Source organism: Siphateles boraxobius, unplaced genomic scaffold (genome assembly GCF_051911475.1).
Source record: "Siphateles boraxobius isolate OS27281-9 unplaced genomic scaffold, OSU_SipBor_1 20, whole genome shotgun sequence".
Lineage (NCBI taxonomy): Eukaryota > Metazoa > Chordata > Actinopteri > Cypriniformes > Leuciscidae > Siphateles > Siphateles boraxobius.
In genome coordinates this window covers 11,050,080-11,072,914 of record NW_027508811.1, presented here as the reverse complement: position 1 = coordinate 11,072,914, position 22,835 = coordinate 11,050,080, and the positions used below count along the sequence as shown (strand labels likewise).

Below are 22,835 nucleotides of genomic sequence, written 5' to 3'. Positions count from 1 at the left end.
CTCTGCAGAAAAACTGTGGTACACAATATTAGTCACTGTAACATTTATGAGATTTAAGACTTTGAAGGGCACTTGGGAATTACTTTATTAAAGCACATCTTGAATGATTTATAAATTTAAGAAAACACCAGTTTTACAATGGAAACATGATAATAATGTAAAGAAAGAAAGCATAAGGCAGTATGGGATTGTTTAAAAAAAAACTCATGATCTCATGATTGATGTAATTTTCTTCATGTGTATTGATTAAAACATCTCAAATGTAAAAAAGTTCAAAGCATAAAATTAATAATGGAAAAGCAGAAAAACTGCCATTTGTAAAGAAAAAGATTCACTCCATACTATTTTCTGAACATTTTATTTTCTGTCCAACATAGCAAGTACATAAATACATGAGCCAAACGCTATTATCATACTGCTATTTTCTCATATTCCAACTACAGCAAACATCAATTAGGACCTCTTGAAATCATCATTAAAAGAGACTTCCACAGGAAGTTCACAAAGCATTTGCACACGTCTCTAGCTTTTTATTTGATCATGCCATGTAAAATGAGGCCAGATCTAGGAAGACCACAACAGGAACACATTTTAGGCTTTCCTCTTCTTCAGTATTTTTGTTCCAGAGAGCGCTCCTTTCTTGGCCCCTCTGACCATGCCTTTGAACTGGCCTTGGAGTTTGGCCTTTTTCCTGTTAAAGTTAAGTCAGGTTTGATCAGCTGCATCACTGATATATTTAAAAGGGAAATTGTTCATGGACAGAATCGGTCCCTTACCTGCGATTGAGCTGGGACTTCTTCAAAGGAACGTAGGCATACGGGTCACACTTGCCTTCCTTCTTAATATCCCCTTTTCCCTTCTGCAATGAACAGAGAGGTTAAGCAGAGATCCTTCAGATGTTCATTTTATATTTTGTCTATTATATATCTAAAGCTTCTCACCTTAGATTTATACTCTGTCCCAAACTCTGGTCCTGCACCCAGAGGCCTGTGGATTCCAGTGCCACCAGCTGAGAAGTTCAACAATACATAGAAATGTTAACATGTTCAGAAACATTATATAATATATTTGTTGTAATAATATTTATCATTACATTATAATATAATTTTACGGTTTACCTGTGTTTTGGCACTAGTAATTAATGCAAAAGAATCAATAAACCATGGTATTATGATTTCTTAGACATGGTACCACAGTCATTCATTTATTTGTTTATTTAACAAGTACCATGGTAATTCCACTATATTCTTTGAAGTACCTTGGATTACAATGGTATGAATACAGTAAATATTCAGTTGAATGACGAAAGTAACAAATTTAAAAGTCACAAAAATATGTATAATCAGGAGATAGGTAAATCTGAAACATGTCAGAGTAGGCAATTTTGCACATCCTCTAAGGCCTGTTCACACCGAGGACGAGTATAACAATAACGATAAAGATAATAGTTCTAAAAGAACAGCAGTTCACACACAATAACAACAGAGAAAAGATATCATTGGAAACACTTCCACAACTATTTTTTTTTCCAGCTGATGAATGATAAAAACATTGACAGCCAATCAGAATCCTGATTTAAAAAGCTAGAAAGCATTTAAAGAGGCAGACGACAAAACTTACAGCGCTGCTTATTATAAATTCACAATAGCACTATGCTAAGTTATGATTTTATATGGTTTTAATATAATGTGCAACCTTAGAAAACAGGCTAATAATACGGTTCTTGGATTCTTATCCGTGGAATGAGCAACTTCCGGTATTTTGCCGGTTACACGACATGGGTAAATTGCATTCAAGGATTTTTTTTTTTTTTAAATCAAGTACTCGAATTTAATCGAGGAATCATGACAGCCCTAGTTATCATACATTAGTGTGGACACTAACATCAGTTATCATTCTTTGTCTGAATGAACCATTTACACTATAGCACAGTCCTTTTTTTTAAAACGAGACGAAATGATTATGAATTATGTTGTCCTACCTAAATATTTCAGCGTAGGTTTAACATCCATGTCCTCATCTAGATCGTCATGCATTTGCCTCTTTGGATTCCTCCTCTGTTCAACAAAGAAAAATTAACATCACACACTACAAAACCTTTTTGTAAATTTTTTCAATTCTGATTATGAAGAAAGTGAAAAGCATAAAACACCCACAGTTTTGATTCCCGCCTCTTCGAGGACATCATCCATTTCAGCGTCTGGAGGGATATATGCATATTAACATACTGTGGTTTATTACAATAATAAAGTTGAGTCAATAAACTTCAGCAAAAATGATCATGGCCCACCTTTAGCTTTGTCATCATCATCATCCTCTTCTTTGATGATCAATCGACCATCAGATGTCATCTTGAATCCATGCTCAGCTCTGTTAGCCTTCTTTAGGTTAGGGTTGGTGGCTAAATCAATCAAAATTAGCGATGTACACAAGACATATTAATGCACATGATGAATTTAATTCGATCATGACTGAATCTAACTGAACATATGGAAAGAGCTCTTACCCAAAACTCTCTGCGCTGCTTTTGGATCGAGGAAGTTGAGTGGTTCATCAGACACACCTTCCTTTAACCAGGCCTGGCCCTTCTTTTTCATTGGCTTCTTCTGCCCCTTCTTGGGCTTCTCGTCTTCATCTGAGTCAGCAGAATCAGTCTCAGCCAGAATGTCCTCAATACTGCAAGGAGACAACGGACATTAATCCAGAAACATGTGAAAACTGCGTTTTAGTTTCAAAACGCACCCCGTCCACAGTAGCGTTTTCCAAAAGTTGCTCATCCACAATGAAACGTCTGTAAAAGCTTAAATCACCTTACTGCCCATATGAAAACTTAAAAGCTCATGAGATGACACAGAGAGAGCAGTCAAAGTGCTCACACTATTCTTCTGGCACAATCACTATATTAGTCAAATATTCCACCAATCACTGTTGAGCACCGGGTCACACTCAAAATTGCCACAGGACAGCAATTGAGAGTACATTTTGTCTCATCTTTTAAACGAAAACGTATTTGTGTGGACAAGGCCAAATAATAGTAAAAAAAAAAAAAACACACTATCAAGCACTTCCTGTCCAGCACTGTAAGCTAAGCCCTGAAATATTTCCAGATGGACACCACATGAAACAGCCACATTACTCAATCATAAAGCAAAAATTTCAGTTGAAAAATCTGTACCTCTCTCCTTTCACTTTAGGTGATTCGTCCTCAGTGTCTGAGTCGTCCCCTTCTGTCTTGTTTACGAGTTTGCGTCTCTTATTTCTGGCTTCCGTTTTACGGATATTCACTAGGACCTTGTGTTGCTCGGCCGGCAACATGCTTTTGACCAGCTCAAATCTGAACACATATTACATTACAATCATACAAACTTTATAGAATAAAAGAAAAACAATATAAAGAAAGGACTGAGTTGTTATGTTTGGTGGTTAGCTGCAAAGCTTACCCAAATTTCCTAATCAATTTGGTGTAAATGCTCTTAAGTTTCCCCCTAAAGTGTCTTCGCATATCATTCATATTGCTGATGCCTTCCATCTGCAAAATGATAGAGAAAAAGGGAAAAGAATCAATAACATGGTCGTTTTATTAGACCCTTCTCAGACATGTTCAAATATGAACTTGAAAACACTCTCTCTCTTCCTCACTTACAATAAGATTAACATGGCTGGCTAAAATCTTGACATCTAGAGAAAACAGGAGAACTTTTAGGAAGCCAAGTGAGGCCTTGACAATGTCTCGTGTCCTGCTGGCAAGCAGAAGACAGACATTTTGTAGCAGCAGCTCCAATGAGGACACGTCTATGGAATCTGCAGATAAAGACCACACAATATTACCACATTTATTTTTGCTTTTCAATCAAACAATGATTACAAACATTTAATGATTTTTATCTTTACAATCATTAATATCACTACAGTTTCACTTTTTCAGTAGTGATTCCCAAAAAACACCAGAATGAGATTAAGCAGTGGTCACTCTCACCTTTGTAATGGAACACCAGCCTGGTTAAGGCAAGAACTGTGCAGGTGATCATCGTTACAGAGCCAGTAAGTCCAATGTACACATGGTCTAAATACTCCTTTATGGCATCTGACAAAACATTATGATAGATATTTATTTCAGCTCTTTATTTTAAATTAGACAATATTGAAACAAAAAATTTGTACAAAGAGGGAGAATACATCATTTCAAACAAAACTGACGAGAATAAAATACACAAAAAAGCCAAAGGCTTATTTCCATTGTGGTCCTCAGTGTTTACAAAATGTGTCATATATGGAGGGAAATTACCAACAAGTTCAGCATCTCACTCTACATCACTTTTAAATGAATGATAAAAAATAAATTTGCTTTCTAAAAACATTATGATGTATATAGAAAGGAATTTCAAGTGAGTTCTTCACTCAGCAAGATATATTTCAGTAATCAAAAAAAAAAAAAATACATTAGATTTTATCTTCACCTTTTGGGTCCCCACAAAACCGCAAAAATGCACGGCCAATCTCAACCAGAAGAGAGTAGGCGTTTTTGCGGGCACCGATAGACATTTCCTTTGTGCAAAGAATTACCTTAAAACACAAAAATCCCAATATTATCACTTTTATAAAGAATAACCCTCGGATTTAAGACTTGGCGGTTAAAGAGCATTTAAACACTGAGTAAAATTAATTAACGGCATGTACTAACTATAGGATTAGGGTTTAGTTTTGGGTTAGATTAATGTAATTATGGAAATTTTACAGTTATACTGATAAGTTATGATAAGTACATGTAACAAGGACACTAAAATAAAGTGTTACCGACTGAGCTCCATGCCAGACGTACCTCAGGAAGCAGAGCAGTAATAAAATCACGGTGCTCTTCATTGATCTGCTTCACTATGTGAATCAGACACTTGAGTCTAGGCTGAAAAATGTACAAAAAAAACCACCACATATTATTCCATTACTCATTCTCAGTGTAAATGTAATTTGGTGGTGTTTTTTCATGGCTCTCACCCGTTTGGCAGATGAGGCCGCAGACTTCAGGCTCCCCAGCAACATTGCCTTCAGCTGCTCGAGATTCGCCAGAACAAAAGCCTTACTAGATGCTTTCTCTCCTCCACACATCTCCTCCAGCACTCTGTAGGCTTTTTTCTGGATGCCAGCATCCTTGTTCTATAAACACACATGTACAGAGACAAACATTACATGAAGTACACTCATAATGCAAAGAATGAAAATATGGTTTAAAATGGTAATAGGAAGATTCTGACCTCCACCAAAGGTTTAATCAATTCAAACGTCTGGGTCATAGATTGTTCATCCACAAATGGAGCCATTGCAACAATCAGGTCGATAACTGCAAGCCTACAAAATATGAGCCACTTATTTTCCAATGCAAGATGTCAACCTATTCCAATGAAACTCGACACGTTTTTTAGGATTAAACTGAAACGTGGATTTTAAAATTATGCATTATTCAGGTTTCCATCTAGGTCTCTGCCTTTTTTATATGCGTCTTCAATAAAGACGGTAAATGTTTGGAGCTGAATTACCGTGTGAAGTTGTCCTCACTGTTGAGTCTCTCTGAGGCTTTCTGCAGGAATGTGCACACCATCTAAATCAAAAGGAAAAAAAATATTAACTGACTGAATAACTGACGAGCAAACTTGCAATGATGAAATTTTACATTTATGCATTTGGCAGACACTTTTATCCATTTTATTCAAGGTACACATTTTATCAGTTTGGAATCGAAGCCATGATAGTGGCGTTGCCGATATCCGAGAAGACTGGCCAAATTTTTGGCTGACTGGCCAAAATAATATGAAAGCACATTAAATAAATCTTTAAATTAAACTGACTTGTTTTAGATTGTAACTTCTTGATTCTGTAATATGATTACAGTATTTTTCACAAAGGAATTGTTTGGAAAAAAATATGAATAAAAAGGAAGTAAACACTTTAATCAACAGGGCACTCAGTAAATCTGGAAAATTTGTGCGCACTGGGAATTTTTTTTTTTCAAAAAAAGAAAAGGCAACACTAATTTTACATAGCGCATGCATATGACATAGTGGGCAACTAAATATATTGCAGCATAGTTTCAAATCAAGGGTTTAAAGTTTGTCGATCTGACAGTCACGCACAGTAACACATTGATGCAGGCTACAAATGCGCACTTCAGAATATCTGACAGCTGGATTCGACTAAGCCTGCAAGGTTTGTGAAATTAAATGTTTATTAGATTCAAAGATTTGTTCAAATTATATAAATGCGCATATGCTGAATGCTGATGGTAAATAAGAAAGTATCAATAGTGTTTGCCTTTATGTTACTAATAATATAAATGCAAACGCTATGATAGTCTTTTGTATACAGTTTACATTCTTTGTTTAACAGTCCTATCCAGTTATGCGTTTCAACAAAACTGTTAAACAGAGACCAGAACTATTGAAGACAGAGAATGTGACAGCTGTGCTCAGGCGCTGCCGTTCTCAGAGCAGTCAAAATAAAAGGACAACATTACGAGGACATATAAGATGACGATCTCTACGATTCGCTTGAATAGTATTTCGTGGACGTCTTCAAGATTGATCACGCTATAATACCGTCAGATGGCCCACCCCTATGACATTTATTTGTAAATATGGTAGATGAATTTACCGTCTGGTCTGTGATGTTGAGGTACACTCTGATTGTCTCAAGGACAGCCATCCTAGCAGATGCCATCTCTCCTGGTTTAGGCTGCTGACTATAGACATTAAACAGGATGGGAAGGAAGTTCTTGGAAAAGCGAATTAATTCAGCCTTCTCTTCCTCTGCAGATTTAAATACACCATCATAAATCTCAATGAGTAGTCATCAGTGAAAATGAAACCAAAGCAATGAACAGAAAACAACAAAGAGCTGTTCAGATTTTGAGACTAATGTTTTAATAGTCACAGCTGACTATTGAGACTATCAGCTGACCTGTCTCACAGCTCTTGTTGATGAGAGTCCGCAAGGCCTGACAAATGCACAGGCGGAGGTCGGGGCGATCATTGAGGGCCATACCCAAAGACCGAGCAATGCCCTTAAATGATGCCAACAAATCGGTGGGTTTAGTGCAGAATCCAGGTAACATAGTCCAAATCTGGAAACACAAATACATTTAAATTATAACACTTGAAAATTAATTCAAACGGATTAAACCATTCATCCAGTTTTTATGAATATTCATATTAAAGCCCTGCATTTCAGCCCGAGCCCGACGGGCCCCGACTTATTTACGCCCCTGGGGCCGGGCTTCGGGCCAATTTTCACGTCATACTTCACATGCGGGCCGGGCCTCGGGCCTGTTTTGGGTTATCCTTTTTATATTTTTAGGCATTAATTAAAAGAAAACACGAGAAGTTGACGTCGACGATAGAAAAACAAACATAAAAAAAACATGTTTTTAACCTATCTTATAATTACACTGACATATGACTGAGATGACAGTCTCACGCACGCACACAGAAGGTTTCTCGTCAGCGCGAGCTGCGCGACTGTTCTAACTTTTCGTTTGATTGGACTTTATTTTCGTTTAACTGTTGGAAACTACTGATGTTTTTCGTTTGATTGAACTTTATTTTCTTTTAACTGTTGGAAACTACTGATGTTTTTTGTTTGATTGAACTTTATTTTCGTTTAACTGTTGGAAACTACTGATGTTTTTCGTTTGATTGAACTTTATTTTCGTTTAACTGTTGGAAACTAGGCTACTGATGTTTTTCGTTTGATTGGACTTATAATTACACTGACATGACAGTCTCACGCACGCACACTTCTCGTCAGCGCGAGCTGCGCGCGATTCACCTCATGTGAAATTGAGAATAGCTTATAAAGAGAAAACGGTAAGAGACTGTTCTAACTTTTTGTTTAATTGGACTTTATTTTCGTTTAACTGCTGGAAACTATGTTTTTCGTTTGACTGGACTTTATTTTCGTTTAACTGTTGGAAACTATGTTTTTCGTTTGACTGGACTTTATTTTCGTTTAACTGTTGGAAACTACTGGAAAAAATAATGGCCATGTTCTGTGGTGCATTTTTGAGGTAAGATAACCTGCAAGTTTGTTTTTAATTTATTTAATTTAATTTGTTTAGATTGTAGGCTATTGCTCATTTCGTTTGCGAGCGCTGCGAGCAGCCTGAGCCTGATTCAGTATTTAAAAAAATGTTGTTTTACTCAATGTGGTTTAATAAATAAACATTTATTAAACTAACTGTCTGTGCGATATGCTTTAAGTGTTTTATATCTATGGATTTTATTGTAGCCAAGTAAAGTATTAGCATTGATTTGAGAAGCTAAATTGATCAAACTTGTTTTACTCGCTGTCGGCTCGGCTGCTTGGTCGTCATTTAAAACAAAATGCTCCAAACATTTGTCTAAATTAACAATAAATAAATGAAAAGAAACATAACTAACAAAACTGACCTATTTTATGGCTGCAAATAGGGCAGGCTCTCGCTGTGTAATGAGAAAAATAAAAAAATAACGGGCTCGGACTCGGGTCGGGCTCACAATTTTGATGAGCTGTCGGACACGGGTCGGGCTAGGGCCTGAGCGTCTCGGGCCAGGGCCGGGCTCGGGCCTAGATTTGTGGCCCGTGCAGGGCTTTAATACATATTTTCACCATTCCAAATGTTTCCGTGTACGTATTAGCTGGAGAAAACAAGGTATTTTTTTGTGAAAGTTGTCGGTTTCAAAGGTTTACCTGTAAGATGTGGGGGGGGAAATATGACAAATATGACATTTGTACCCATAAAAATTATTTCTTGATCATGATATTTCAAGTTAAATTTATTTGTGGGCAGCTTTTCACAATAAACATCGTTTCAAAGCAAAAAATGAGTGCTGGGCGGAATGAAAAAAAAATCTATATCACTGAATTTTTCAAAAATTATACCGGTTTCACTGTATAAGACGGTATTTATTTCCCAAACACGACTGGGAGTTAACCACATTTTATACTGATTGAGAGAGGAAATACTGCAGTAGATTGACTTAGAATGCCCTATTTTACTGTCATGAGTGAAAATTGTAGAAAAATCCAAACTAATATTAATATTGCCCCGATTATCATGCAGTAAAACCCAAAAATGACTAATCTGTTTGGGTCAACTACCCCTTTAACTGCTTTTTCAGATATACACTGTGAATGGCAGATTACTCTTGACCATAACTGTCAAAATACCTGCATCTGTAGAGTCTGATACACTTTTGCCATCAGTTTCTGTCCTGACTGCTCCAGTTCATCAGCTGATATAAACCAGAGAATGAGAAAATAAATGTTGATTGATAAGCATGTGCATTTAATACAGTAATACAGACACATTTGAATTACAATGTGAAACACAGTGTGTATGTGTCTATTACAAACCTGTCTGTTTGAGTTTGCTTGCCAGAGGGAATAAGTGTGATGTGAAGTAAGCCAGCTGAGTGTTCTTCACGTGATCTCTTATGACCGGGATCAGCCAGCTGCGCGGGAACTCAAGGTCATCACTGTAAACACAATTCATCACATTAATAACTTAATTTTTCATTTAAAGCACTCAGAAGTAGTGGTCGATCGATATCGCCAAGGACGATATTTGACATTTTTAAAACATCAGCATCTGCCGATACGTTTTTCTGATTGGCCGACGTGTTGGAAGTGGGACTTTTATTTTGACAGGTGGCACAGAGAACACCAGCGTCTGAGAAGAGAACGGCAGCACCTGATCACACAGTGCTCTCACATTCTCCGTCTTCATTAGTTTACGATCTCTGTCAGTCATATCTAATACTTTGTTAGACAGAACTGGTAAACAAAGAAATTAAATGGTATGTGAAAAAGTAAAACGTTTGCTTTTATATAATTTGTAACAGAAAAGGCAAACAATCAGGCTAAAATACTTTCTCATTTACCAGCAACATTCAGCAAATGCACATCTACATTTAAACGAATTTCTGAATATCTAATAAACATTTAATTACACAAACCTTGCCGATTTAATCGAATCCAGCTGTGATATCTTGTGAAGTGTGCATTTGTAGCCTGCATAAACGCGTTACTGCGAGTGGCGGTCGGTCCGTGTGAAGTGACTGAATGCGAACAGAAGATCAGCTTCACAGGAGACGCGATCGAAAAACTTTAAATCCTTAATTTTAAAATATGCTGTGCTATATCCAGTTGCCCACTGTGTCATTTTCATATTGTTTTCACTGTGTGCTCCATGTAAAATTAGCGTTACCTTGTCAAAAGTCAAAAAAAGTATTTAATTGAAAAAATATGATTTATATAAAGTGTATGTATGTATGTGTAATATATATATATATATATATAAATATATATATATATATATAAATATATATATATATATATATATATATATAAATATATATATATATATATAAATATATATATATATATATATGTATATATATATATTAGTGCTGTCAGTTAAACGCGTTATTAACGGCGTTAACGCAAACACATTTTAACGGCGTCAATTTTTTTATCGCGAGATTAACGCTCTTTTTGGCCTAGCAAACTTTGTAGTTTTTTTCACATACTGTTGCAACAACTAGTAACGTTAGAAAAACTACAACATCACACTGGATAGCTAGACCGGACACAAAACAACAGGCACGCCGCACATACTTGTTTGGGCTTGCGCGCCGGCCAAAGAGTAGTAGGCAAACGTTACGTTTTGAGTGGATGGCGCGAGCTCGAGACGCCGATCTAGAGACGTGCACTGACTGCACTCTCAACGCAATAGAGTGCGGCGCGAGACTAGATTTGATGGCCGAGTACGAGCGCGTGCGGTAATGTACTCAGTCTGTGTGTGCGGGTACTGGAGAATAAAACGATTCGCGGGACTCCCGCAAACTATAAATATCTATGTATAAAACATAAAAACTAATACATTTTTATTCATATGTTGCAGAAAAGCAACAAGAACAACTAAAACAAAATAGAAACGATTTACCGGACAGAGTTTCTTTTTATAACATGTTTGCAGCGTTGAGCGATGTAGCCAATCACAGACATATGTGATTGAACGCAGACACATTTCTTGAACGCAATGGCCAATCAGATGCATTTAAAATAGACTCCCCTCACCGCTCAAAACTGACTTTTTGTTCAGTGCTGAATTCTGTATGCTGGCAAATCCTCAAATTATAACAAACAAAGCTTATATATTATTAAAGATTCATTGTGAAGTCAGCTTCATTGATAATAACAGAGTTGTGTGAGATCGCGATGAACTGATGTCAGCTTTTTAGGAATTATTAAGGGAGCGCACTTTGCGCGCATTCAGTCATGCCAAACCATGCATGCAGTAGCCTGCTTGCTTTTATATTATAACAGTGGTTTGTGTGTTAATGCTTTAATAACAAATAATTTATCAGGAGCATTTATGCTGATGTGTATGGTGGCGACACGTGGGCGAAAGTATTTGGAGGTAACGTTAGCCTACAAAAAAAAGTCTATTTGCGGGCGGGAGCGGGACAAAAATGTTGCGGGCGGGAGCGGGACAAAAATGTTGCGGGACAAAAATGTTGCGGGCGGGAGCGGGACAAAAATGTTGCGGGCGGGAGAAAGTAACATAGAAAGTAGTTGAGAACGTCAGTTATAACGACCCACGTACTAAAAAAAATTGCACGGGCTCGGGTAGGTTCGGAGCCAGACGATGTAAACATTCGGGGCTTAGCCCAAACCTAGGGGCGGTCCAGGCAGGGGCATACTCCCTTGGAGATTTTTTCCCCATTTACGTCAGCTAAATGCACTATTTTTCAGGCTGTTTGAGATATTAGAAAGCCTAAAAATCTATACACTACCTGGGAAAATGATGATAGTTAGGCCTACTCAGTAAAAAAAAAAAAAAAATCACAGAGTAGAGCCTACAACCTATTTTGTATGTAATTGTTCTCCAGCTGTAGTGAATCCAAAACACCAAAAATGTTAAGGATGACTCATTTTCACCCCTGGCAACTAAAAAGAGGCAACCATTATCTGACTATTTTTAAGTTTGCCTAAATAGTAAAACACAGTGATATCTGGTGGCGTATAAAACTTATATAGCAGCTCTTTTAGACTGGGGCCAAAACGCCACCATAACTCGCTGAGAATAATTTAAGTCTCATGTGTGCAATAAAAGTTCCAAAGACCTGTGTCTTATTATTAAATATGTATACTTTTTGTTCAGAATTGCTGCATTAAATATTGATGATATTGTGCAATATGTTACAGTAAATTAATGATGCGTTGCCCAAAAAGCTTACATATAAAATTGTGGACAGTGATATTCATTTAATTAGCAATACTCTGCTGCTACCATTTATTCATTATCACTGTTCACCATAACAATTCCTTTAATTATGTAAACACTAATATGTTTATTACATTATTACAGGCGCATCTCAAAAAAATGTAATATTGTGGAAAAGGTCATTGTGCTGCACCACCAGAACAAAACTGACAGATTGAATTCTCAGGAAACCTTTGCAGGTGTTTTGAGTTGATTAGCTGATTAGAGATCTTGTCAGGTCGTATAAAAAATTCTTTGTTCTAAAATTCTAATACATTTTGAGATAGGCGTACTGGAGTTTTGATTTCCATGAGCTGTAAGCCCATCATCATGATTAAAACAATAAAAGGCTTGAAATATTTAACTTTTTATGTAATGAATCTAGAATATATTAAAGATTTACTTTTTAAATTAAAGTATGGGGGGGGAAATAACTTATTGACGATATTGATGCATCTGTACTTGGAATTGTTGTCATCACTTAACTCAAGTGTTAGGCCTACAACAGCAGATTCACATGTAACACTTGTCCGCGGTTCGTCTGACGCTGCTTCTGAATCTCTCTCCGGCCGGTGAGGTTTACTGTTAGTGTTCCGTATAAAAAAACTTTATGATGTCCATAATAACTTCAGCCGGTTAGCCAGTAAGCTCGCTACGACGCCGGTTTAAACATACAACAGCCCGCAAGCGGCCAACCCCTGATGACAACGGCGAAGAAGATTAATTTATATTCTTCTTCGTTAGTTTTTATTGGCAGTTGGCAAACAAGCTGAGTGATGCACGATGCATTACCGTCCGCCACCACGCACATTGTTTAATTTTTTGCCGCTCCATCAGAAATTCTGAGAGGAAATTAAACAAAGTTGAAGTTATTTTAAAAAACCTAAAAGATTCGGGGCTTTTGACAAACCATTCGGGGCTTAAGCCCAATTAGCCACCCCCCCGCTCCGCCCCTGGGGTCGGGCTTGATTTTTTGGGCCCGATCTAAGCTCTACAATGGATGACTTCAGACAGAAGCACATGGATACCACAGCTAAGAACAAACTTACTGCCGGTCCACTTTTCCATGTTGATAAGAGCATTAAAATTAGAAAAAATAATGGGAAAAATAGAAATCAAGGGACATTTAGAATAGATAAAAATGTGCGATTAATCGCGAGTTAACTACGGCGTTAATGCGATTAATCGCGATTAAATATTTTAATCGTTTGACAGCACTAATATATATATATATATATAAATATCGGCTTTATATCGGCCATCCTGCTCTCTAAGATATCGGCATCAGCCATCAAAAAAACAAGAATTTTTTTTAGACTGAGAAGCATCATTAAAGTAACTCACTCTGTTCCAGTGATGAGGAGGGGCACAGCGTTCAGGACCACCTCTGGACCCATGGTCTCCACTGCACTGCCCACAGCCAGATCCAGCTCCCCAGAGAAGGGGAAATGAGGGGTGGCCCGCAGGTCACTGAGAGACTGCAGGCTCTGAAGATCATACACAGAGAATAAACTATCAAGGAAACAAACTAAAGAGAAAAAATTACAACATATCCATTACATATCTTTGTCAAAAAAGGGTTTGATCACCACATTTGAGTGATCATTGCAAACAATGTGTTTATATATAGATTGTTTATATATACTCTATTCTATATACAATATCAGTCAAAAGTTTGTAGACACGAATGGGAAAGTGCGTCCAAACTTTTGATTGGTACTGTATTATAATATACACAAATAATATCGGTCGATATATCGAAATCGGGCTTATTTTACCCACTAAAAGCGGTATCGGGCCCCAAAAATCCATATCGGTCGGGCTTCAGAGAAAACTATACATAAAATTGCTTTTTTTATTAAACAGTGGTTTACTGAACAAATTGTGTTTCCGCCTTTAAATGAATTCTGTTATAATTAAAGTTTTTTTTTAAGGAAAAAAAAAGTTATCTCTGCTAATGATGTAAACTATATAGGGAACCCTTACTTGCACATTACTATAATATTAAAGGTTAACAACAGAGCCCAGACTATTAGCCTAAATTCAGTCAAATACTCAATTAACAAAATGTAAATTGTATAGTGATGTCACGCCACATTAAAGGAATGTATTGTTTGAATGCCGTGATAAAATGGACATAATTCGACATAATTCATAGTTTCTTATCGAAAGTACCAAAAAGCGGAGCCTATTGTGATTATTGGTGGTTAGGCTACAATTCTGTATTCGTCTTGTATACATAAGACACACGGAAATTTGCGGGAAGAATACGTGTACCGTTAAACCCCCAGTTACTATTTAATCAAATGTCAAGGAAGAAAAAAAAAATTCAGGTAAAGGGCTCGGGCTGGACGGGGCAGCAGTGGACGGGGCGTGTTTGGTACGCCATGAGAGTATCGCGATACGTACCGTGGGTGGTGTGGTTTTTCGGTTCAGTTTGAGTATCATTGCATCCCTAATATACATATACACTTTTTTTCTCTCTCTCTCTCTCTCTCTCTCTCTCTCTCTCTCCAATATACCTTTATCATGAAAGGATGAGCCTGTTTTCCAGCAGCTCGGTAGAAGCATCCCAGGATCTGCAGCACAAACGGCCAAGAGGCATGAAAACGATAGGACAACCCTTCCTCCACAATACTGAAAAAGAAAGGGGTCAGATTCTAGAAAGACCAGGCTCAAGAAAAAGACATGACATTAGGACAGATGGGGGTCACAGGTAGGCTCACTGAAACATCTTTAGGATGCAAGCTCCATTTCCAGTTGATCCGTTTTTTAAAACAGGTTCAATCTCGTCCATTCGCGCAGCTACACACTCATTTATCAGAGTCTGGAGGGAGAGAAAAAAATAGAACAACACTAAGACAGATTCACTTCGGAGAAATAACTGATTACGCTGCTTATAGACAACATATGGCAAACCTTCAGAGTCTGTGTTGCAGCAGAGACGACTTGCGTGTGCGAGGATAGAAGACACGACATGGTGACCGAGAAGAGGCGAGGAAGATGACCGAGACTCAGAGAGCTCTGTAAACTACAGCCCAAAGATAATGGAATGAGAAAGATTCCTCACCAAGCTAGCAAACAAAACACTCAGTGCTGGAAAAGGGCTACCTGGAGAGATGAACATGGGCTTTCTCCATTACCGCAATCCATGCTAATAAAGGCTGCAGATCATTCTCACTAGGAACATAGTCATATAAAGCCTGGAAGGAAGGTGTTGATAGATATGTCAATCCACACATTTGAAGATGATAAAATGAAAGGGCAAAAATCAGATCATGGAATCCAGCACAATATCTTTTGTGTTCATATGCATTAGTTAATCAATTATGATACTCACTGTGATGATCTGGGCATTGAGCTCTGCAGACATACTGGAAGGACTGGGTTTGCTGCTGAAAAGCTTGTGGAAAGCCTGCATTGCATTTGCAGTCACCAGCTTCAAAGAATCAGAGGCAGGTGTTAAGAATGGAAATCAAATAAAAATGACAGAGATGTATGAGTTAAACTGCTCTCCCACCACATGGCTCAGAGTCATGACACGGAGAAGGGTCTCACAGCAAGACTTGACCGAGTTCAGGGGGAATGCAGACAGCAGTTCCTTCAGCAGACCCAGCACATGGAGAGTGGTTGTGTCTTCTTTGTTGCCTTGAGTCGAATACAAAGACAATATATTCATCATTATAATAAAAATAAAAAAACGACACATTGACATTTTTAACTCCATTGGAATGGTACGACACTTGGTGACTTTTGTGGCAAGATCACTTTTATGGCACAATCTTTTCATTCACAATTTTTAAATTTTTCATATCAACATTTAAAACAGTCATACTGGTATTTGTTTCATTTCATTTCATTTTCATTTCATTTTATTGTTTATTTTTACAGGGACAATGCACAATTAAAAGTAATTGCACCAGAATTAGCTAATAGCTAGTTTACATCTGCTGTCCCTGGGCAGGTAAACAAATAAAATAACATACATTACATATACACCACATAAAACATCACAATACATACATGTGCATAATATAAAATTTAAAACCAGAATATAAAACAGATAATGTACAACACAGTCATTAGTGGTTGCAGATCTGTTGTGATAGTAGCCAGTACTTTAGCTTATTTTTAAAAATTGAGAAGCTATTGAGGCTTCGAATATTTGTAGGTAGGGAATTCCACAACCCCACTACTCTAACTGAAAAAGCTTTTTGCCCAAAGGCTGTTTTTCTGTACTGCGGTACCAAATCTCCCCTGGCAGAGGCTCTAGTCCTGCACTTCCATTATGGGTCACACATCCCTGAAGAGGGGGTGGAGCAAGGTTATGAATAATTTTGTACATCAGGCACACATCAGTATAAAATACAAAATTATTCATATTTAAAAAATTTAACCTTTTCAAAATAGTACAATGATGGTAGTCCCTTGGTTTTTTATCTAACACTTTCATGATTTGTTAAGAAGGGAGTACACAGGCTTAAGTGTAGTTGCATCTGCTTGTGACCAAGTTGTTATACAATACGACAAGTGAGGTAGAATCAGAGTATGTACTAAAAGAAGTGCAGCTGATTCAGAGAGCTGGTGACTGATGCTTTTAAAATTATTCAAATGGAATTTAACATTATTTATAACCCTTTTTACTTGCTTTTTAAAAGACAGGTGTTGGTCTATTATTATTCCTAAATATTTAACATGCGTCACAAATTTGATTGCTTCACCATTAAATATGATATCTGGATTCACACAATTTTGTTTTCGTGCAGTGAAATATGTGCATACAGTTTTACTTACATTTAGAGACAAACGAGACTCATTCAACCAATTTGAGACTTTCACCAATGCAGATGACAGTTTGTTTGCAACTAATTCTTTAGTTTTTGCATGAGTAAAAAGCACAGTATCATCTGCATACATTATAACGTCTATACCTGCACATGCTTGAGGCAGATCATTAATATAAATACTAAATAAAATCGGTCCTAAAATTGACCCCTGAGGAACCCCCGTAGGGCAGCTAGCAAAGGAAGAGCATTTATCAGCTACTCTTGTGCATTGACTTCTATTACTGAGGTATGATTTCATCCACATCAAGGCAGCATCTGATAATTTAAATTTCTCAAGTTTTGACATTAAGCAGTTATGATTCACTGTGTCAAATGCCTTTGCTAAATCTAAAAACACAGCTCCAACAACACCACCTTTGTCAATTTGACTTCTAATTTGTTCGACAAAATAACAATTAGCAGTTTCAGTAGAATAATTTTTTCGAAACCCAAATTGCATTTGGTGTAGATTTACTTCACTTTCGTTTAAATAAGAAACTAATTGATCGCAAACTACTCTTTCTGCAATTTTTGATGCTATTGGAAGGATACTTATGGGTCTATAATTTGATGGAAGAGTCCTATCACCTGCTTTAAAAATAGGTGTCACTACTGCCGCTTTCCAGCAATTTGGAAAATAGGAGTTTGTAATTGACAGATTTGTCAAGTGTGTTAGAGGTTTGCAAAGAATTGATTTATAAGTTTTAAAAAATCATGCATCAGTATCAAACATCTTTAGACTTAGATCCTTTTAAATTATCAATTATTTTCAATACAGTAGATTCTGAGACATTTTCAATAGTAAAGACAGGCATTTCATTGTTTATGGGTTCTAGTACTCCAGATCTAGCACCAAATTTCCTAGCTAGACACTGTACAGAGTTCAAGAAGAAGGAATTAAAAATGTTAGCTATTTTTTACTTACATTTGTTTTACTTACATTTGTTACCCCTCTGGTGGTCTTTGCTCAGTTTAGATGTTGTTTTGAACTTTTAACATTTACTACATTGGAATGGTATGAAATTTGGTGACAATCATTTTCACATGAAGACAGTATCCATATTCAAACTGGTTATACCAGTATTATTCGCTGGTTGGATGCTAGGTGGTGTTATATGGTTATTTTCTGCGCCTACACACTAACCTTATGTAGTTTGATCCTAAATTTTGAATTGCTAACAACCGAAAAACTATAGGAAATTAAATGTACACACTTAAAAGATTAGTTCAACCAAAAACAAAGGACATATGCAGTGAGGTGTTAGAATAGTTCAACCAAAAACAAAGGACATATGCAGTGAGGTGTTAGAATAGAGTGCCATTGTGAAAAAAATAGAGGAACTCCGTGTTTACTCTACTTGGGTCCTTCAAAGAAATAAATATGCAATATCTTATTTTTATTCATATTTAGTGATAGCCGCTATGAAAAGCAGGTATTATTGTCCGTTTTGAGCATTTCGACAGAAAGAACATTAGTTCAACTGACCTCCTGACTGCTCCAATTCTTTGCAGCAGAATTTGGCTGTAGTGACGGCTGCTGGGTGGTGGCTCGGGGCATTATCTGAGAACATGAAGTCGCTGAAGCGAAGGACGGAGCAAATGCCTAACTGTGCTGCCTTTCGCACCTGCAGCACAAGGACATACTCATCGTTCAGAAACCTCACTCTGTGGCAGTACGGAAATAGTGTATCTATTGTGTATTACTATAACAACTAGCGGTGTATTTAACAAAAATTGTACATGGCATGAAAGGAATCTTATAACAACAGTAGCATTCTAGCTCTGACTGGATGGGAATCAAACAGACAGACCTTTGGTTTAGGGTGCACTATGAAGCTCAGCAGGCCGTGGTACACCTGTAGAGTTGATGGGTAACTCCACACTGACAGATCCTGTTTACGCAGCAAAGTCGCCAAACAGGATAAGATCTGCAAGGAATATAAAAACAAGCAACTTTAGTGTAAAATAATAGGGGAGACACAAAGCAGAATTCTTCCTCTCATCACAATGTCATTACATTGGTTACACCTCTGGTGGTCTTTGGTCATTTTAGATTAGGGCTGGACAATAATTCAATATCAATATATACCGCGATAATATTTTATTTCAATAACGGTGATGTGATTTCAAAACACATTTGCGATATTTCAATATACATAGCAGCATTTGTCACTGACTGACGTAAGGCGCGCAGCCGCCAGAAAGAGCAGAACACGATCGGCTACTTTCGTGATGACGTACACTACAGACACACAGCCAGTGCTCAGCACTAATAGGCTGATCTCCAACGCGGCAAGTTTTAGCTACAAAATGAGCGTCCCTGACCGCAAAACAAATGTGACTGAACGAGCTTCCACAAGTGAGGAGAAAGCAGATGAAATAGTTGATAAGAGAGGAAAGACTAATTCAGTGGTGTTTCAGCATGCTTTAAAATATGCCGGAGAGCGGTGCCGACTAACAGCGGGAACACATCAAAATCTTTTCCAGCATCTGAAGCTGTTCCACCCGATAGAAGTAGCACAAACAAAACTTTAACCGGCACAAATGAAGCACAAACAAACAAGACTTTTTGCATGAATTTGGAGCATGTGGGGATGCTGAGTGACCTCAGAATGACCAATACATATGATTTTAATATCTAAGAAACCGAAACTTCACACAGTGATTGACAGGGCGGGAGGGGGCGTGATCGGCTCGGAATGTATTTTCAATTTGCACATTGAATTTTGCTACATTCATTGTTAAATGCAAATTAGTGAAAATGCAATCGCAAGTGTCTTAAATGTGAGTGTAAATGCAATTAAGAAAAATAACATTTAAATGATTATTTTGCTATAGTTTTTCCTTAAACTTGTTAAACATATCTAATCATATATGTAATACATTTTAATTTTGCAACTTAAGCGTTAAAATATGTATTCAATTTACATATTAAAACTAGTGTATGAAATGGCAAATGTAAATTATATAATTGAATTTTAATTTTGCACCAAACGTTGCACAAATGTAATGGCAAATGTACTTTTAAAAACAGAAATGCATTGCCATTTTACATATTGCATTGTCATTTTGCATATTACATTTCAAACTGAATATTGCTACCCATATGCTTTCATAGTCTTGTAGCAGCTATTGAGAAGAGAATATTATTGTTATGATGGGTTATTTCATTGGTTCATGTAGTTTGTTATGGTGCAGTACCGAAAGACTCCAGCAGGTTTCATAGACTTGGCAAATTCATTTTTCAGAAGATTGTAGGAACAGACATCTGTTGTGGGAGTTCTTGGCAGTTTTTCTGAGGCTTTTATATTGTTCATATCGGAATTATATCGTATCGACCGAAATTAAGAAATATATTGAGATATAAAATTTGGCCATATCGTCCAGCCCTATTTCAGATAAAAATATTACATTTAGATTTTTAAATTTTTTACTTCATTAGAATGGTAAGAAACTTGCTGACTTCAATGGCACTTGCTACATGAACAGAAAATATCGTGGAGTGGACTTGATTACAAAAGGCTAAATGGTCTTAAAGTCAAACTTGTGGCTGTCAAATGACCGCAAAGATCACAGGAAATGAAAAATTATAATTTTTTGGGGTACAAACTACAAATAAGCCATAATTAAATAGTCTTTGACAATCTCTAGTCTGACTTCCATTGGATTTTAAAATCCTTTGCTCTGTTTTTAACTTAAACATTGTATTCATTCAAAATGTTTGTATTATTTTATATAGAAATGGTGCATAATTTAGAGTTGAATATTGGCTAATACCATGAAACTATTTAGATATAATAAATATAGTTGAAACAAATACAGTCCCTTCTTTTTATAAAAAAAATAAATATATTGTGTAGGGTCTATTTAGACTGCTGGGGATCACAAGTGTGATGTTAAAGAATACCATAGGGTTACATTTATGGGGAAAAAAGTGTACAAACCCATCTCAGGCAGGACAAAGAGTCAGAATCGGCTTGGTTTGACATCACATGCATGAAGGCTTTGGCTGTGTCCGAGAACTTTTTCTTAAGCACTGCAACTGGCATCCTTTATAAGATAAGCAGAACATAAACTCATCAAGATCAACAGACCAAGACAATCTAAATCACTACAGTATAAATTCACACCAATCACCTTTTCATGACTAGGTTAAGGAGGTAGGCAACAGCTGCCAGTGCTTCGTTGCTATCTACAGCCTCGAGTGTTGTCATCTGCCGATTGAAAATGGAAAGACATTCATAGGTTGATCCACAGAAAACGTAAACACTTTTGAGCATTTCGACAGCAAAATATCTCGTCATGAAAATAATTGATTTAATGGTGACTTTAATTTACCAAGGCTGCAAAGTACTCCGTCTCTGTCTCCTTTCCTCCTTGAGAGCGAATCACTTCAGTTACAGCCGCCAATACAGCACAGATCTGAAGAATAAAATAGGAATTAAACACATATAATGATAATCTAGCAATTATGACAACAAATACAGCGGTCTGACCATAAACTGACAACAAACCTCTTTGTGTGCTGCAGAGCTTGACTCCCAGTAGCGCTGTACAACTCTAAAAGTGAGGTTGGAGCAGTCCGACAGTCCACTAAGAAAAGTCCCTGAGGTCTTCTCTGTGAGGGCTTGATCTTCCATGGCATCTTCTGCCACATCACCGGTTCTCTGCAGAGATCCTGTCTGAAGCTCATTGTGGAGTTTCAGAGCATCTACTGTCAGATCACTTTTTTCTGTTTAAATAGAAAGAGGGTTAACAACAATCTAAACAATATTATGACACCCTAGCCATTGATACAATAAAATAGAATGTGCAGTCCTAATAACTGTCAGAAATTGTAAAATATCTTATGCTTTAAAGTAATTTACAATAAACGCGAAAATAAATTAGACGTCTCTCTCTAAATGTACACAGGCACGATTTTAACTTGTTTACAAAGTTCGATCAGCTACCCACGTGTTGTCACGCAGGCCAAAGTCTCACCTGAGGGACGACTAAAATATCGGCTCTTCGCGGCTTCTCGATAGCGACATGTCGCCGGATTGCTATCACTACTGTGACCTTTCTTCCACCGTCTTACTTTCTGGGCTGCTCCGGATCTAAGTTTTCCAGACTTCACCATTTTTGCAGGTGGAAATCCTTACAGTGCTACAAGCAGGTTCGTCTCTCCAGTCTGCATGTCGCGCTTGAGATGCGTCATCATCATGCGTTTTCTTCTTCTTTCTTGTTTTACTGCGGCTGACATTCAGTTTATTGGTGCATTACCGCTTCCTTCTGCTCCGGAGTCTACCTCTCTTTACCAACTAACACAAACATATGACATACTTGTTGATTTCATGTTTTATGGGGATTTTCCAAAGACGTAATTATTTTTTATACTGCATAAACTATACTATAAATATTCTGTCCCCTTACACTAACCCTACCCTTAAACCTACCCATCAAAGAAAACTTTCAGCATTTTCAGAAAACATCCCTTAGTAGGCTATGAATAGCTGGACAAGCCGGGTTTCAGATATCCTCATCATCTCTCTCTGCTCAAGATTATATGCTCTGACTCCTGACATCTCTCACACAATCCTGTCTGGTGTTTTTTCTATCATATTAAGTGTTTTATTCTGTGTACAATGTCCTTAACCTCTTCATCACTTCATATCTCCGGCTCTGAATTTCATGACTGTTTTTTTTTATCATTCCTGCTTGTGGACCACTAT

At 37.1% G+C, this 22,835-nt stretch overlaps 1 protein-coding gene across 1 annotated transcript; it reads right to left on the bottom strand.

The window, feature by feature from the left end:
- Positions 1-342: 342 nt before the first annotated feature.
- rrp12 (ribosomal RNA processing 12 homolog) lies at positions 343-22,347 on the bottom strand. The gene is made up of 34 exons (XM_077236727.1): positions 22,105-22,347; positions 21,636-21,853; positions 21,460-21,543; positions 21,259-21,335; positions 21,066-21,171; positions 18,933-19,049; positions 18,608-18,746; positions 15,816-15,943; positions 15,636-15,734; positions 15,407-15,498; positions 15,215-15,326; positions 15,022-15,122; positions 14,818-14,932; positions 13,640-13,782; positions 9,382-9,503; positions 9,196-9,260; positions 6,949-7,111; positions 6,643-6,797; positions 5,532-5,593; positions 5,250-5,343; positions 4,993-5,151; positions 4,820-4,900; positions 4,458-4,563; positions 3,977-4,084; positions 3,644-3,801; positions 3,441-3,529; positions 3,176-3,334; positions 2,507-2,676; positions 2,291-2,401; positions 2,157-2,200; positions 1,982-2,057; positions 942-1,009; positions 777-859; positions 343-691 (listed from the first exon to the last, which is right to left on the bottom strand). The coding sequence occupies exons 1-34, from the start codon at positions 22,241-22,243 to the stop codon at positions 592-594; spliced, it is 3,843 nt and encodes a 1,280-aa protein (XP_077092842.1). The 5' UTR covers positions 22,244-22,347; the 3' UTR covers positions 343-591.
- Between the last annotated feature and the right edge of the window lie 488 nt (positions 22,348-22,835).